The 17162-nt window shown below is 57.5% G+C and overlaps 2 protein-coding genes across 6 annotated transcripts in view; one reads left to right on the top strand and one right to left on the bottom strand.

Moving 5' to 3' along the window:
• CACNA2D4 (calcium voltage-gated channel auxiliary subunit alpha2delta 4) overlaps nt 1–17162 on the top strand; it is a 108032-nt gene that overhangs the window by 64831 nt on the left and 26039 nt on the right. The window lies entirely within an intron of this gene.
• LRTM2 (leucine rich repeats and transmembrane domains 2) lies at nt 561–16992 on the bottom strand. 5 transcript variants are annotated; one of them, XM_037847317.1, is made up of 7 exons: nt 16593–16992; nt 16405–16486; nt 9828–9993; nt 9154–9298; nt 5943–6533; nt 2690–3177; nt 561–1707 (listed from the first exon to the last, which is right to left on the bottom strand). In XM_037847317.1, exons 4-6 carry the CDS (start codon nt 9218–9220, stop codon nt 2723–2725), a joined length of 1113 nt encoding a protein of 370 aa, XP_037703245.1. In that variant the 5' UTR covers nt 9221–9298; nt 9828–9993; nt 16405–16486; nt 16593–16992; the 3' UTR covers nt 561–1707; nt 2690–2722. The 5 variants fall into 5 exon arrangements, with proteins under 5 accessions (XP_037703245.1, XP_037703244.1, XP_037703246.1 ...); XM_037847316.1 differs by lacking the exon at nt 16405–16486; XM_037847318.1 differs by lacking the exons at nt 16405–16486; nt 16593–16992 and adding an exon at nt 11771–11823.

Genomic DNA, 17162 nt, shown 5'->3' with positions numbered 1-17162 from the left:
GATCATGCGCAATAGTTGGTTATGGCCGGGTGGGACTGCTCCTCCATGTCAGCAAACCATCAACCTCATGCACACAAAGCTAATAAAACCCAGTCTGCAGAGAAGCCCTTTCAGCTGCCCCCAGGCACAGTGGGTTCCTTCTGGCATGGGTCCATTTGTCTCCGACTGCCAGGGCCGATTTACTTGGAGCCACGGTGGCTGAGCATCCACAGAGCACAGCTTCACCTTCTCCCCTCCCCAAGCCATTGTGCTCCCCGCCGAAACCACCCTGAGGCTCAAGTGTGTGTACTGCCAGGTTGCGGGCGGGTGAGCTTAAAACAGCCCTTCTAAGCTCGCTGCTTGCAGCTACAGAACCTAGCTTTAATCTAGGATGCTGCCCCCCACTTCTCTCTCAGCTGCACCCCAAAATGAGGCTCTGTGCAGGAAGGAGGCACCCATCTGTCTCATGGAAATCTAGGTAAAGACCTCCAGCACCTTGTTGAGCTGCCCGGAGGAACATGGGGGGCAGAAACGGTTCTCCCAGCGTGCTTGTCCCCGGCCCACCCGATGAAACCAGGAAGTTCATAGGAAAATACAGTCTTTATTGGTCTTCTGTAACAACAAACCAGAAATATAATTTTGCCTTTAAAAATCTCCTGTCTCAGGCTGAAGATACCACTGTCGACAATGAATGCTCCCCCTACTCTCAGTCCCTGTAGAAAATTCCCGGATCTCCTATCAGCCCCCCAAGCCAAGAGCAGAAGGAAAACGGTGCCCCCAGCTACGGGAGGCTGTTATCCCGCCTAGAGCTCATGCCGAGGCTCATCCTGGCTGCCCTTGTTGGAGAAAGGCCTTCAGAAGGGCGTCCCTCGCCCCTGCTACCCACCCACCTCACCCACCCTGCTCCTGAGTGGGGGGTGCCTCAGAGACTTCGCTTCAGTGTCTGCCTGGCCTCTTCCTTGTGCCACCAACCCAGCCCTGACTTAGAGCCACAGACCAGCCTGAGCCCTGGGAAGTCAACAGAGGATGGACCTGGCACTCACCTAGTTGGGCTCACCAGGAGGAGGGGCAGACCTGGAGAGGAGCCTCAGACCCTGAAAGCCCTCCCCATGGCCCCCTCCTCACCCTTCAGTGACCCCAGCCTTGGGAGCCTGCACCCCTGTCCCTTTTGGGATGGGTCACAGGTAAAGTACAGATAGGACCCCTGGCCCACTCTCTGGTTTGGTCCGGGTACAATTAAAAGCTCTGGGGGCAGCCAGGCTAAGCAGACACAACCCCTACCCCTAAGACCCTCATCCATGTTTTCTGTGCCTGAGAAAGGAAACCCCATTATTGAAGCCTCTGAACAGAATGTGGCCGTCCTCCCCCTGCTGCTGGAGGCTGTCACGTTGGGCTGGCAGCAAGCTCCAGCGAGGACCACTGTGCCCACTGCCTGCCCCCTGCTTTCCCAAAGGTGTGTCACCCGTCACAGAGATGACCCAGTCCCTGGTGCTCCCCTTCTGCCCTGAAGCCCCCGGCCTGAAGATGCTGGAGATGGAGGGTGAGAAGTCCAGAGTGACGGTTCTCAGGCTGCAGGCTACGGGAGTGGAGTCGATGGGTGACCCCAGGGCCTGGCAGTGAGGACACACTTGGGCAGCATGGAAGGAACCCCCAGGGCGGTGGGGCTGGCTGCTGGGGAAGCCACCATCTACACAGGCTGCAGCTCCAAAGCCTCTGGGCCGGGTGTCCCTGGAAAATCCATCAGGAGAGGTGTGAGTGGTTACCATGGTGACGGGCAGTCTCATCCAGCAGCACCACTTTGGCCCACTTAGGAGGCTCTCAAAGGAATCCTTGTGTGATCGGTTTGGGTTTCCCCCCACCCTGGCTGCCCTGAGAAGATTGCAGCAAGCCTGAGGTTCTGTGGTCTGAGGGCTCACGATCTAAGGGGAAAAGCATGTCTCTCCTACCCCAAATCCTCAGGGCCTCCGTCTCCGCTTGTTTGCCTGCATGTGTGGGGTTGTGTGTGTGGGTAGGCGTGTGAGTTCTTCCAAACATGGGCGTGCACTGGTGAAGCTGTGAGTGTGTGAGAGAGGGAATTAGCGAGTTCGGGAGCTCTGTAGGAGACACAGGGTCACGATGGCATCACGGCACTGCACTTCTAGGTGCCGGGTCTGGGTCACGGGCTTGGTATGTCTGCATGTTAGTACCGACAGTTGACAGCTGGACTCAGCTTTCACACTGCAGGGGCTTAAGAATATCTTTCTGGCTTAGAAGAGAGTCATAGAAATCTCCTCCTGCACCCCCCCCCCATATCTTCCCCACCCCCTAAATGCAGATGAGGTAGGGACAGTCACCAGGCTCTGAGCACACCCAGGGCAGGGAGGGAACAGAGATACACTCAGCCTGAAGGCCTCATGCTCCTCGTGCACGCACATCCTCCCTTCCCTGGGGCCGGAGGCTTTGAGAGGTGCCCCAGATGTCCCAAAGATTTGGTGGCCTGGAGGGAAGCATCAGCAGGAGGTCTGGGCAGGGTGGCACTGTCCAGGGAGACTTGGAGAGGGGTTTGGTTGGTGAGACAGCCCCACTGCGGCTTGCTTGCTGGAGGGTTGGGGAGGAAGGTGGGATCTGGGGAAGCAGTGGCCGGGGTCAGGCCGAGGCAGGGACTGTGATGGAGCGGAAGGGGCCGCCTTTCTGGAGCAATCCCCCGGCGTGCTGTCCCTGCCCTTCCTACCTGGGCCAGGTGCCAGGAGCGGGGAAGGGGCTCTCATGCCACGGAGGAGATCTGCTTCTGGTCTTCGTGCTCGCCCTCCGGGTCGCCCATCAGGGGCTGGCGCTTCTTGAGCTCCCGGTGGTACTTGGCCATGAGGGAGGCGTAGATGCAGCCGTAGGCAGCGGCCACCACCATCATGATGCAGACGATGCCGCACACCACGCCCGCGATGATCACCGTGCCGATGGCCCGGCGCACGCTGGCCGGCCGGTACCTCTGCTTCTGGGGGCAGGCAGTGCTTGGCTCAGGCTCGGGCTCGGCCCCGGGCTTGGGCTTAGCAGGTTCGAGGCTGGCCTTGGTGCAGGGTGGCCCAGGGACATCCATGCCCGCGGAGCTATTCTCGTCCCCCAGCTGGGAGCAGTAGTTGAACATCTCCATGGGGACCATGCGCATGTCCTTCCCCTTCAGCTCCTTGGGGAGGGTGCAGGCGAGCTGGTCCAGGCGCCCGCCTGCAAACGGGGGAGACAGAAAAGGAGAGGCTGATCAGGCCTCCAGAGCCCCGAGTCTCTCCTCGCCCCGGGGTCCTCAAGATGGAAAGCCCAGAAGGTATAGGTTCTATCAGCAGTGAAACCAATCATGGAATCACCACCAATAGAAGAGGAAGTGGAGGTGGGAAACTAACATTTATGAAGCCAAGTTACATAGTAGGTGAGTTACACACTTCACATCATTTCATCATTGCAGAAGGCATGGAAAATGGATATTGCCATTAATTCCCATTTTATAGGGAGGCACACAACCGCTTCCATCAAGCCTGCCCCCTCCCGGGTCAAACTGACCCGTGGAATGGAAGACAACGCCAACGTGTGGAAAGTACTCAGGGAAGAGAGCGCCAAGAATCCCTGCCCAGCAGCAGCTCTGTTCTGCTCTTTGCTCCAGAATCTGGCTGCTTGTTGCCAGTCTGTGCAATTGGGTGCCTTTCTCCACACAGCATCTCGTCCCTCCAGGGACAAAAAAAATGGCAATAGCCCCAGCCACTGCTTCTTTCTCTCAAAAAAATGGCAATAGCCCCAGCCACTGCTCATCCTTGCAGAATGTTTTGGTTGCCTAACAATAGTAACTCGGGGTGGGGAGAAAAAGAATTCACGACAATGCTTTTCTCTTTATGGGCAGCCCAGTGGCCCCATCAGCACCCGAACCACAGCATCTCTGGGTGAAAGGCATCTTGGGAGGGAGTCTGGAGACAGGTGAGGGGCAAAGAAATGAGTGAAGGCTGTTGCTGGTAAAGAGGTGCGGGCAGCAACTGGCACGACTGGGAGAGATGCAGGTGCTCAGCAGGGGTGGGGAGGCGGAGGGAGGAACTAAGGAGAGCAATCACCTGGATGCCCCCTAAGAATGAAAGTCAGGCTTTTGCCCTCTCTCTGCTTCCAATGAAATCTAGATCCAGGCAACAGACCCCCTGCCAATTGAACTGGGGCTCCAGCCACTCCGTCACTGCCAGCTTCCTTTCCGAGCATGCCTCCCCATACAGTAAACATCCATCTTTCCCTGGACACTGGTGAAAATGTCCCAGGAACTTTTTTTTTGAAGGAGTACAAGGTTAAAAAGAATTCTACCATTGTAAAGGTCTGAGAAAAATACTCCTGCACCCAAATTCCATTTCCATGCCTTTTTGCCGTGGAAGTTCAGTTCCTGATGATGGTATGAAAGGGAAGTGATATTTCCCAAGGACAACACTTCCCTTTGAAGACCTGGCTGCTAGTTCCCCTGTCCGCTGCCTGCCTAGGTGACCTTTAGCAAGTCTTACATCCAGGAAGCCTGCATCCAGGGCCGCCTTTGTATAAGGCACAGTGCTGGGTGTTGGGAGGGTGCACCTCATTTTCCTGGAAAACAGACCTGTGGTTGAATCCTGGCTCTGTCACCTTGTGCATATCTTGTGCTACAGTCAGTCAGCAGTAGGGATGTAGCCCCGTCAGCAACATTCGAATGAATGAATACCTCATAGGGGTAGAAAAAAACTTTATTTTAATGGGGACAGGAGCATGGCCCTTAGTCTTGTTAACTTCGCTTTTTGGGCCACTTGATTCTGGACCTAATTAGTATGCAAATGTGTCATCACACTGCTTTGTGGGTAACTCACCATAAGCAAATAGTGTGTGTTTAACCTATTTCATTATTTATGGAGGCTCAGCTCATCCAGCTGGAAATTAAGAATATCTTCTTGAATTAGCTGTTATAAAAATTAGGACCGTGTTTATGAAGGGACATTTGTAAACCCAAAGCTATGTAACAAATATTAAGAATTATTTCCCCTTTTACAAAGTGGGAGAAGTTGTCATAGCACTTCATGGTTTGTAAGATGTTTTTAATTAACTAACACAGAAATATGCAAATAATTGAGATGGTAGCTGGATATGAAACAATAGTAAAAAATAGAAAAGTGTTAGCATTATATTCGTCGAGTTTAATATTGATTCATTCATTCAGCAAACATTCATTGAGCTGCTGCTTTGGGCTGGGTGCCAAATTAAATAGTCTTTTAGGTCCATTTACGGTGAAGACTGCTATTAGCTGTTCTTCCCATTTTACAGATGAGGACACAGGTTAGTCAACTTTCTCCAGATCACAGGGCTAGTGGGTGGCACAGCTAAGATTCGAACCCAGAACTGGCACTTTTAACCACTACACTTACATCTCCCTCCTTTTCCTGATCACTCTGCAGGCTGCTGTAGAACTCTCCCAGATTACAGAAAGGGGGGTGGGAAAGAAAATAAACTAGTACCTCTTGGCTTCTTATTAAACATCTGATAAGATTTCTTGGGAAAGAAGTTGGGATCATCCCCAAAATAAAAAATTGCTTTTACCTGGGGATTTCAATTATATTCCACCCTCCTGTAATTACGGAGATTTAAGAGACAGCCGTATTCAGAAGAAGAGGTTTTTCTTGATGTTGTTGTTTTCCCCTCTTCCTTCTAACCAGGCTAGAAGTTATGAAGCTGTGAGTTATGAAGCTCAGAAAAATTATTTAACGTGTCTTTAAGATCCCACATAAGCCTACATAAGCGAGATCAGGTTACAGTGAGTCTGTGTTTAAGAGAATGAGAATGGTTGGGAGACTAGAAGCACGGAGAGGGGCACAGAGAAGAAAGGGGGTAGAGAAGGAGGCTGGAGACCAGCTGTGCTCGCCGCCTTGCGGATGGACACAAAGGTTAATGGCCCATCAATTGGCAGTGAGACTTGTCCCTCCAGCCCGGTCAAGGCAGGCTCCGCTCACCTCGGTAAGAGAACCACTCCATCCAGTGCTTGAACTCGCGCAGGCTGCAGTCACACTCCCAGGGGTTGTCGCCGACCTGCAGCAGCTGCAGGCTCATCAAGGGTTCGAACGTCAGCCGGTCGAGGTTGTGCAGGCGGTTGGAGCGAAGTGAGAGGGAGCGCAGGGCTGGGAGGCCGTCGAAAAGGCCGGGGGGCAGCTGGGCCAGGCCGTTGATGGACAGGTCCAGGTGGCGGAGCTGGGGCGTGTGCTGCAACAGGACTCTGTCCAGGGTCCTGATGCTGTTATTGCGCAGCTGCAGCTCCGTCAGATTCGTCAGGTCCCCGAAAATGGAGCCAGGCAGCTGGTCCAGAAAGTTGTTGGACAGGTCCAAGCGCTGCAGGCTGGACAGGTTGGCAAAAGCCCAGCTTGGCAGGGCACTGAGTTTATTGTTCAAGAGCAAGAGGGTCCGGGTGGCAGCGGGCAGGTCTGGGGGCACCGTGGTGAAGCCCAGGCCACTGCAGTCCACCTCCAGTCTGCGGCTGTCACACTTACAGGAGAAAGGACAGGCAGGGAGGGCTTCCACAGCACACAGGGCAATCCAGCAGGTGATCCCTGGAGGGCACGGGGAAGATGGATGGAAAGAAAGCATCAGGCAGGGGCTACCACCTCCTGCTTCTGTTCCCGCCATTCTAGTTCATAGCATAATGGCCTCTTCACTTTGTCTCCTTTTGGTACAAGCCTCAATCAAGGCACAGATACTTATTGGCCACACAAAAGAAGATACTTAACAAATCTGAAGCCACTTCTGTATTGAGGGACACCACAAGGTGTTAGCAGGGCTCCATGCTTCACAGTGTATCTGGCAAAGAAATCACGCTAGTAGAGTAGGATGCAGATGTGCACACCTGAAGCCCGGAAGACAAGCAAAGCTGGACACTCTGGCTCTTGGAGCCTCCCCCTATTCATCTCCTTGCAAACTTGGGTCCCACTGAGACCAGTTGGCAAATTAAGGATAGAGGACATCAGAGAAACCTGCTCCCATGTCCTTCTCCTGGTGCCACTGCCAGAAGAAAGGGCTTCTCTTTCTAAAAGAAAATGGCCATGCTGCTGGTTCCTTCCTCTCTGCCCCACCCCCAAACTGGAGCTGCACTGGGCTAAGTCGTGCTATGCATGGAAGGGGACACCCCTAACCTGCCCCCCACAACCTCCCAACTACTGTCAAATCTGCAGAAGCCCCAGCTCCAATGGGGCCAGTAACCTCATAATGCAGATTGGGAGCCCAGACCCTTCCAGAAAGCACTGTGGGAATAAAGATTACTTGGGTCATGGAACACTGCAAACCATGGGGTCCAGGACAAGTTTCAAATTCATATTTATTCTTATCCTAAAGCCATCCATGCCGTTAGCCTGGCTCCTGTTCCACCCCAGGCTGCCAGGCAACATTTCTGCATGGTAGATTGATAACTGCATTTCTTTCAGGGCCCCATCTTTTGCCCAGGACCCCTTTGAGTAGTAAGCCTGGGGTCCGGTCTTTGGTAGTATCCCTCAGAACAATCCCCACAGAGCATCTCATGCCATTGTTGATCAGCCCTTCCTGACAGAGATCCCAAAACCCTCCATCCCTGTCCTCCTGAGCCTCAGAGAAGCCTAACGGGTAAGGGTTGAGCTCGAGATAGTCCAACCCTACCGGGTCAGCCTGACCAAGCCCAGAGGAAAGACCCCTGCAGGAGAAGTGGGGGAGAAGTTCAGTCCACACCCCATTGCCTGCTTGGCCATACCCAGAGCCAGCAGCCACCCTGATCTGGGGTGAGGTCTGCATCTCCACTCTGGTAGGTGTCCTAAAGGGCAGGGCCTGGAGAAACAGGATGGGACTCTCCCTGTCCCCTGCTCAGAGGATCAATGACAGCCGATAGACACACCAGAGGGCTGACACCTGAGCCTCTTTGTTCTTAATGGGAAATGAGCAGAGTCATGGTCATGGGGGCCAACTGGGGACCCTCCCTGGCAATCTGGGGTCACCTCCTGCCTCCTCTCACCCTCTAACCCCTCTGAGCCCTTCTGCTGCCCCATCAGACTGCCCCGTGCCACCCCCATGCCATTTGAAAATCAACATTGTTCAGACTTCACTTTCCCCAGGAAGAAATTCAACCCAGCTTTCCTCTCAGAGGGACCAACATACCTAACAGCCACTATCCCCCATCCAGAGGAGGAACCAGCAGCTGAGCAAGAAGGAAGCCTTTGGAAAGAGTAACTCTCTGTCCCCCCAACCCTGGAAATTGAGGGTGACATAAAAGCTCTAGTGTCAAGAAAGCATAATCCTGTATTGCGAGGTGTTGAGTGATTCTAGAATGAGGTTGAAAGGGGATCTGGGTTGCTCAGGGATCAGCCACTCTCCCGCGGTGAATAATTCAGGCTGCTTGTGGCGGCTGGATCAAAGGGCTGACCGAGGTGAACCGTGGTGAGGACGCATCGGCAGGATGATGCCTCTCAGAGCCGTGTCTTACCGCTTACCACGCAGCCTTGGGCAAGCCGGCTCTCCTCCGCCTTGTCCCCTTGCCTCGGATAAAGGGAATGCTCACCCTCACAAAGCTTGCCCTCATTAATATTTACTCTTCTTTGGGAGAGTGGAGGGCCTCAGTTTCCCCACGTGCACGATGAGGGGTTGGGCCTGCTGCCTGAAGTGTCTTCTGGCACTGCATCCCGAGTCCACTAGTCCCCTCCATTTTAGAGCTGGGAGGACCTGGGTGTCCAGAACCTGAGAGAGGGGCTGGGTCCCCACAGCTGATGGCCGGGGCACGACAAGAGGGAGCGACCCAACGGAGCAGCAGTGGCCTGAGCTGGGGCTGCCCGGGGTGGGGGAGGGCAGCCTGCCTTCCTCCGCTCACAGCCTGCTGAACACATCCTGGGCCAGCTCAGGCACCATCTAGCCTTTTTAAAGATTGGAGGCCTGGCTATTCTCCAGCAGAGCTCTTCCTTCTAGCCTTTCCATTGAGGAACCTGAAACAAGGGACGGACATCACAGACTTAGCAGTGGAGACAGGTGGAACCGACTGCTAAGGCCTCCCAGCAGCTGGCGTGGCCACTAATGCTCTTTCTGCAGCAACCGTTGAGAGGGGGGCCTGGATCCCCAGGACCAGGCCTGGGGCATCGCGGAAAGACCTGCCTCTGCCCGCCCTGCCATGCTGACAGCCGCCCTGATCCCCACCCACCCCTGCCCTCTTCCCATACTCACAGGAGACCTGCCTCCACTGCAAGACCAGCCTGGGCCTGGGTTCGGGGCCACGGCCTGGCGCCAGCATGGTGCCGAATCCCACGGCTCTCCCAGCCTTGCACCTCCGGGGAGAGAGGAGCCCCTTGGCGTGCACTGCCTGTCAGTCCTGAGAGAGAGAGAGGGAGGGAGAGAGAGCTGAGCCAGCTGCAGGGGAGGCCCTGTTCCAGCCCAGGGGTTAGGGACAGGGCCTGGGTGTCCCTTTACACTCCTCGTTGTCCCCTCTCCTGTTCTGCTTAGTTAGGATTCCCTGGTGGGAGGAGGAAGAGGGACCAGGGGAGCAGAGAGGGAGAGAAGCAGACCCCTCCACCCTCTCTCAGGTGACTGGGGGGTGCAGGCAGGCTCAGGCTGGTGGCTGGGAGCTGGGCCTGGGCTGCAGGACATGGGGGCTGCCAGTCAGTGGACCGTCCGATGTCCCACCCCAGCCTCTCCCAGCCTGTCCTTCTTGCCTCTCTGGTGTGTTGATCTCCAGAATGTTTTGAGAGCATCGTGGGCTCCTCTGTGTCTGGGCTGCACCCCTCACCCCATCACAGTGGGGACCTGAGGGGCGGCTCTCCTAGGTGGGCAGTGTGGGGTCTCGCCTCCCACCATAGACACCTTTCCCGCCGCCCTCTCCCGGCTCCCGCAGCTCCTCTCACCATGGGCCCCGGGCTGTTGGTCAGGGGGGCGCCAGTCGGCCCCTGCCTCCCCGTCCGCTGCCGCCGCAGAGGTGAACCGCAATGTTCCGTCTTCCCAGCGGGTCGGGAGGAAGAGTCATCGGCTCAGGGGCTCATGCTGCAGCAGCTGCTCACACTGAGAGGGGAGCTGAGGGCACGGGAGGGAGAGGGTGAGATCGCCGAGCAGCGGGGCTGGGGCTGGCGAGGGTCTGCAGACAGGAGAAAGGGGGGTCGCCCTCGCTGGGTTCTGGCCCTCGCCCACCCCCTACCAGTGGATGCGGGGGTCCTCCTCTGGGGTTCCCGCTTCCTTCCAGAGCCTCCACTCTGCCATTGGAGCAGGGGAAGGGGGCTGCTGGGGCTGCAGCTGCAGCTGGCATGGGGCAAGGTGGGGGGTGCCTGGGGGGCTCCCTTCCCACTCCCCAAAAGGCCTGCCAGCCTGGAGCCCAGACCGCCTACTCACGGCTTCTGGCTGCCTCCCAGAGTTTGACCTTCCTTGATTGCCAGACTCATCCCCGGGTAATTCCTGGTTGCAGCCTCCCCTCTCCCTAGCCCCCCTCCCTCCCCCAGAAGCTGTTTAAAGTCTGCGAGCCCCCAGCAGTCAATGGCAGGGATGAGCTGACAGCTGAGGAGGTGGAGGTTGCTGCTGGGAAGCTCAGAAATCTCTGCATCCAGGGAAGCTGGCTTTCCCTCAGGCGCTGGGGTCCTGCCGCCCCAACTCCTCTCCCCTCTCCCCTCCCTTTTCCTCCCCCCTCCCTCGTCGCTGCTCCTCTCCCCCCACCCCCGCCCCCAGCCATGCTGGGGTTAGAGCCCAACACTCCCCCCCACCCATAGCACCCTCACTTTGCTCCTGGCAAGGACACGCTGGCTCAGCCCCGGTGCCTCGCTCTCCCTGTGGCTCTCCCTGTTGCTTTGTCCCTCTCTGCCCCTTTCTCCATGGAGTGGGGCTCCCGCCCTGACTAGACCCAGATGGAGGTGGGAGCAGCCGTCCCCGCGCTGCCTCTAGGACTGAGCCTGGGGCCCTGGCATCGGGAGGGAGCTCAGCCAGGCCCTTAAATTCTCTACGCTTTCATTTGCTTCTCACCTAAAGGGGTGACCGTGATACTTACTGGGTGGAATTTCTGCAGGGATCGATCTAACTGAGGGAAGAGTATGAACATGTACTGTACTTATAACACGTCACCTTGGAAGATAGCTTAGGTGAGAGCTCCCAGCTGGCCTTGACCATGTGTTAGGTGGGAGGAGAGGCCAGTCCCCTTCCTCCCTGGGGAGGCCCAGCAGGTGACAGCAGGTCTGTGTAACCTGCCCCCAGCCTCCCACGTGGCACACGGCCCGAACCAGGCCTGGGACTGTGCTGTGGAGCTCACCCCACTGCACGCCCACTGTCCATGGTAGATTCCCCCATCCCCGTACAGACCCACTGTTACAGGCAGCAGCCGCCCGCTCTGTGCCCCTCAGACCCAGACCTCCAGAATGTGCTCTCCTACTCCAGCGAGAACCGTCCTAATGAGAGCTCGCAGCATGTGCACAATATTAGGCGTCTCCATGGCCACCCAGGGCCGGAGCCTATGACTGACTTGCCCAAGGTCACACAGAAGGTCACAGATTGGGACACAGGCTCCAGAGCCAAGCTGCTCACCTGCTCCCTGTGACTGTCACCCAGCAATGGCCCCTGCAGGGAGATAACTCAGGCATGCACAGAGTGGGGTGCACACACAGACCCCCCCAGACACGTGCTGGGAGTTCTGTGCACAGCACATGATGCAAACACCCGCCCACAGAGAGCTCCACAGCGAGGCATGTGCTAACATGCACGCATGCATGCATAGGCATACACTCAGCATGCACATACACTCACACACATGCATACACATAAGCATGCCCACATACGTACACGTACACTCATGTGCATGCATGCACACACACACCTGCACACATCTTGCTGGCAGCCCTCCATCCCTCATCCTCAGATGCCAGCACTCAGACAGCAGTGAGAAGCCTCACAGTTCCCAAATGCCCCCGGAAGATAGATGTATAGGACACCCCCAGCCTAGAAGGAAGTACTAGAGAAAACCCCTACAGGGAGGCCCCTAACCCAGGAAGATTTTTATGCTCAGACCGATGGGGAGCTGGAGACACCCGCCAGGCTTCTACTCCCACTCTCTGTGGCTTCCTGCAGGGACACAGATGGTGGAGACACCCTCCCACCCAATCCCAGGCCCTGCTTCCACCTGAGGCTCCTGCCTTCCAAAGCAGACCCTCCTCTTGTCTACCCACCTCACCTATCCCTGTTCCTAAATGTCACCCCTGGGAATGAGCCCAGGGGTTGAACAGCAAGCAGCCAATCAGTGGAGAAGGGGCCTTAGTGATACCTGCCCCCCAGCTTGATGGGATGTCACCTGCACAAAACCAGGGGGAGCAAGTCCCCACAAGCAGGCCCCAGGCATTGTCTTCAGAGGTGGCAGGACACTGGTGGCCCTGCCTCCATCAGCCTGCTGGGCTTCCCGCTGGATGCTGGGGCCTGCCTGATAACAAGCAGGGGAGGGACAGCCTGCCCTCAGGGGGACACGTCATAAACAGTGGGGCCCCAGGAAGTGAGCCTTGGGGAGATGTGGGGCTGGAGCCCAGCGCTGCCTAGCTCCATAGCCATCCACCCCCCAACATGCCTCCAGCCAAAGGACCCCATCCCAACCCCGGAAGTATCTAGCCTCATTCAGAAAGGTGGTGACCTACATTGGGAAGCTCAGAAAGCAGCTGCTGCAGCAGGCGCTGGCCAGTTGCTGAAATAAATTAACACAGTCTGGGAGGAAAGTCCTTACCCAGGTTGCAGAATGGGGGGCAGGGTCAGAGTGGGGTGGGGGTGGGGGTCCTGTTGGGGAAACCGTCTGTCTCCAAGTCCTACAGCCTGGTCAGCTCTGAATCTCTGGACTTGCTCCCAATCCTTGCCCAGGTCCCAGAGAGGCCAGAGGGAAGGGGCTGAGAGAAACGGAGTTCGAGCTAGAAGCAGTCAAATGGGGGAGCCCCGCAGGGCTGGACCCTTGGGTTTTGTGCCCCGGCCCCTTGTTAATCAGTGCCTGGTGCATGCACCAGCAGCCTCAGCTCCACCAGGAGCCTGTGGGAAATGCAGAGTCTCTGGCCCCACCCCAGCCTCCTGAACCAAAATTTACATTTTAACCAGGTCCCCAGGTCCTTCCTGTGCACATTCAAGTTTGAGAAGCTCTAGGCTGAGACCACTTCTTGGGTCCTGGGCCACTCGTGAGGCAGGGCCGGCCAGTCTTGGAGGCCAGGGTCCAGCCAGGGCAAGGCCTGGATCAGCCAAGTGGTACCTGGACAGGTGGGGTGAGGAGACATGTGAGCATCTCCTTTTAAAAGTCTCTGTACAGGGAAAGGAAAAAAACCTATTTACAAACACTTATGGAAGCACTTTTAGTCATAGCAACTCCCCAAGGTTGGTGGCTTTATTAACACCATTTTACAGATGGGGGAAACTGAGGCATGGGACGTTATGTAGTTTGCCTATGGTTAGGCAGATGGAAAAATCTGGCTTTGAGCCGGGGCAGTCTGGTGACCAAGCCCCTAGCCCAGCTGCCTCCGGAGGCCCGGGGTCGGCTCTGTTCCTTCCTGACCTGCCCACAGGCAGAGGCAGGACAAGGGAGGGGCAGCCTTTCATTCAAATAGCACTTTATGGTTTACGCAGCATCCCCACGTCCTCCGTCTCACTGGAGCTGAGGAGGCAGGTGTTCTTATCCCCATCCTACTGATGAGGAGTCTGAAAGTTTGTAATTGCTGGGCTGAGATGCAAGCCAAGTGTCCGTCCCAGCCTTCGTATTTGCAATAATATGGCAGATGTGGTGGTGAAAAGTCCTGGAAGGTCCTGGAAAACCTAGATCTTATCTAGGGATGGAGGCAGTGGAGGGGGCTTTCCAGAAACTCTGCTGGCTGGGGGTTGGGTGCAGAGGGACAGTTGGCAGGAGCTCAGGGAAGGCTGGGGGTGAGGGGTGGGGATGGGGCAGGGGTAGGAGCTGAAGGTTTCACGTGCCCCTGCTCGGAGCTGAGTGGGCTGCAGAGGCCGCTGGAGACGTATGGGAGCAGCTTCCCTCCTGGGGCGCCTCGTCTGAGTTCCTGGGGGGCGCCACACATCCTGCCTGTGCTCGCATGCACACTCCTGTTCCTTCTGCAGACGAGGCTAATTCTCGAGGCTCCCAACTCCAGCTAGAAAACTCCAACAAACTCATCACAGCTCCCTCTGATGCTTGTCTGACACATCTGTCCGTCAACTCCCAGGGCTCTAACCCTCCTGAAGTCCCAACCCCTAGGAGCTCAGAGCCTTGCAACTCTGCAGCCATGGGCCGCCCCTGCCCTGGGCTCAGAGGGAGAGTCAAGTGTCCAAGCCGCATGGCAGTGAGTGCCCATCACACCCGAACTGGAGAGTTCCCGGCTTCCAGAGCAGTCGGTGTGGCCTGGCCCTGCTGCCCTCCTCTTGGCCGAGGTCCCCAAGGCCTCTGTGCCCCTCAACATAGAAGGCTCTCAGAACTTAGAAGCAAACATGGCCTTCACGGTCTCTGTATGGGCCCCTTCGTTTTGCAGAGAGGTGAAAGTCAAGGGCTAGTGGGAGGCTGAGCCGGGATTTGATCCCACGCTCTACCCACCAGGCAGGAGGGCTGCGGGGGAGCCTGGGCTGTGGGCACCGGGGCCAGGGAGTGTGTGTGCTGGACCCGTGGGGAGGCGGAAACTGCTGGGCAGGCTGGCCATTCCCCTGCTGCGAGGCTGGCCATGTGCGCCCTTCTAGGAAATTTCTAGATCTCTACCTCCCCACCCCCACCCATTGCCCTCTAATACACAGTGCCCGGGCAGTGAGGCAGTGGGATTCTAAAATTCTCTAAATTGGTTCCGGGAACGGACGTATACTCTCCTGGTTCATTTAAAAACATGTGCCCCCTTCTCACCCTGAGCTCCTCGCACCCTCATTTCCTTGTTAAATACTCCCAATTCCAAACAGGTCTTCCGGAAGCAGAAGAGAAAAGCCCCCTGAGTCACTCCTCTCTGTTATGAATGAGCTAAGTGTGCTGCTCGCTGAGGCTGTGGAGCTCAGGGTGGGCTGAGGGTGATCTGAGGGTGGAAGGAGGGCAGCCTGGCATGAGGAGAGGGTGCGCTGCTCTGCTCTGACTCCTTCCTCCCCCTGCCACCCCCAGGGTTCCCCAGACACTCAGCCATGGCATACCACCCCTTACCCTGCTGCCCACCCAGACCCCAGCAGTCCCAGACGGCCCCCTCGGCTTCAGTGCATGGGAAATGGGAACCGGCTTTGCTCATCCTGGATCCCAGACACAGCTTCCAGCCAACCCCCAAAGAAGCCAGATGGGTTGCTTAAGAAGCCTTCCTCCTTCTCCTGCCACCCATCCCTGGCTTTCCTGGGCTCCCTTCTTTGGCAGTGCCAGAGACTTGCTGCCAGCATGGGAGGTGGGGGTGGGAAGAGATGGGCTCTTCTTGGCCCACGGGAGCTGCTGCTGGGTTTCCCCACCAGCTGGACTCCCCCGCCCGTCTCCACGTGCTCAGCTCTCCCACCCTCCCCCAGCCCATGTGGTTATCTAAGCAGCAGGGTGTCACTCTGAGTCACAGGGAAGGTACATCCAACAGGCCCTGACAGCCAGGTGACAGCATCACCAAACAGCCCCCCCCCCTTGCCGGAAGTGCGGACAGCCTGGGGGAGAAGGCCCAGCAGCCTTTGGAGCCCAGCCCAAGCCTGCTGGGGGGTGCATGACTGACTGTGGACTCCAGAACAGGCTGCCCTCTCCCCGGCATCACCACCATCCTGCTCCAGACCCTGTGCCCATGTCCCACTGGCTCAGGGAGCCGATGGGCCTGGCTCAGTGGACGCCACGCCCCCCTGCCCCCTGAGCTGAGCCCACACCTCCAGGAAGGCAGCAGAGAGGATGGGCCTGGTACTACTGGGGGCTTCCTGAGCTGGTTTCCACAAACCCGTCCCCACCGCCTGGCCTCGGGCAGGCTGGGAGCAGGGCCTTGGGGTGGCCGAGGGAGAGCTACCTGGTGCTTCTCCCGTGTCCACTCCCAGCCACGCCCCCCACCCAGGAAGCTTCTCCCAGGGCTGCATGGACCTGCATCCAGCTGGGAGAGCATCCTCTGCACCCTTGTCCAAGGACGGCCACCCAAAGGCCAGCAAGCCCACCCCCAGGGCAGCCTGTAAAGAAGCCGGAGCTGGGGGTTGATTGAACCCCATGGCTCGGACAGCCGGGGTCCTCCAGCCTGCCAGCCTGAGCCTTCCCCTGTCCCCAGCCCTGTACCCGGCCCCCCACCCTCTTTCCACAGCACCCGAGTCCTTGGGCTGTCTCGGCTGAGCCAGCATGCAGGCAGCACAGGGCTCTTGCCTGATGCCACCCCCCCATGCTGCAGGGACCGGTTTCTATGCCACCCAGGGCTGTCAGCTGGCACCAGCACTGCCCCCCACCCCACCCCCTCTTCTCCAGCTGCTCCCCCCACCCCCAGCAGAATCCTCAGCGCGTGTCCCCAGCACTGTGGGGTCAGAGTCTCCTGTGCTCTGTACCTTTGGGATCTGGTCCCCAGCAGCTTCCCCAGCCCCAGCAGTGGCCCCAGGCGGGAGGCGACAGCAGCTACCCGGCAGCTCCCTGTGCAGGGCAAGGAGACCCAGCAGACATGGTCCCCAGTCCCGTGCCCCAGCCACCCTGCCCCCTGCCAACCCTCCATTCCTTTCCCTGCCTGCCCAGCACTCACCTTTCTTCACCCTGGCTGTGAGCTCCTTAAATCAGAGAGCTTGAAACCTTCCAGCAAGACCCTCCTGGGATTCCCAGAGAAATCCAGACACGGCCACGGAGCCGAGCACGGTGGCACCAGCGCCAGAGTCCCCCAGTCCCCGGGAGTGGCACGCAGCACCCGGCAGAGATGCAGCACCAGCCGCCAGCTGCCAGGGGACAGGGCTGCGGGTCAACAACACACTGAGAAAGAAAGAGGGAGGGACGCAGGGAGAGAAATAGAAGAGCGGGGAGAAACGGAGAGGGGGGAGAGAGCGCGTGTGCGCGCGCGAGCAAAGAGACGGAGCAATGGAGTGACAGCTGGGGGTACATCTGTGATGACAGCGACAGTAGCACACACAGGCAAGATGCACGCACACAGGCACACAAACACACAGGTCACACATGCACACAGCCACAAACACACACACACACAGGCACACACACAGGTCCCAGATGCACACAGCCACAAACACACACACACAGGCACACACACAGGTCCCAGATGAACACAGCCACAAACACACAAGCATACACAGAGGCACACACGGCA

The sequence above is a fragment of the Choloepus didactylus genome, chromosome 8 (assembly GCF_015220235.1).
Source record: "Choloepus didactylus isolate mChoDid1 chromosome 8, mChoDid1.pri, whole genome shotgun sequence".
In the NCBI taxonomy this organism is placed as follows: domain Eukaryota; kingdom Metazoa; phylum Chordata; class Mammalia; order Pilosa; family Megalonychidae; genus Choloepus; species Choloepus didactylus.
Note: the sequence above shows the minus strand (reverse complement) of the source record. Positions and strands in the feature narration are given on the sequence as shown.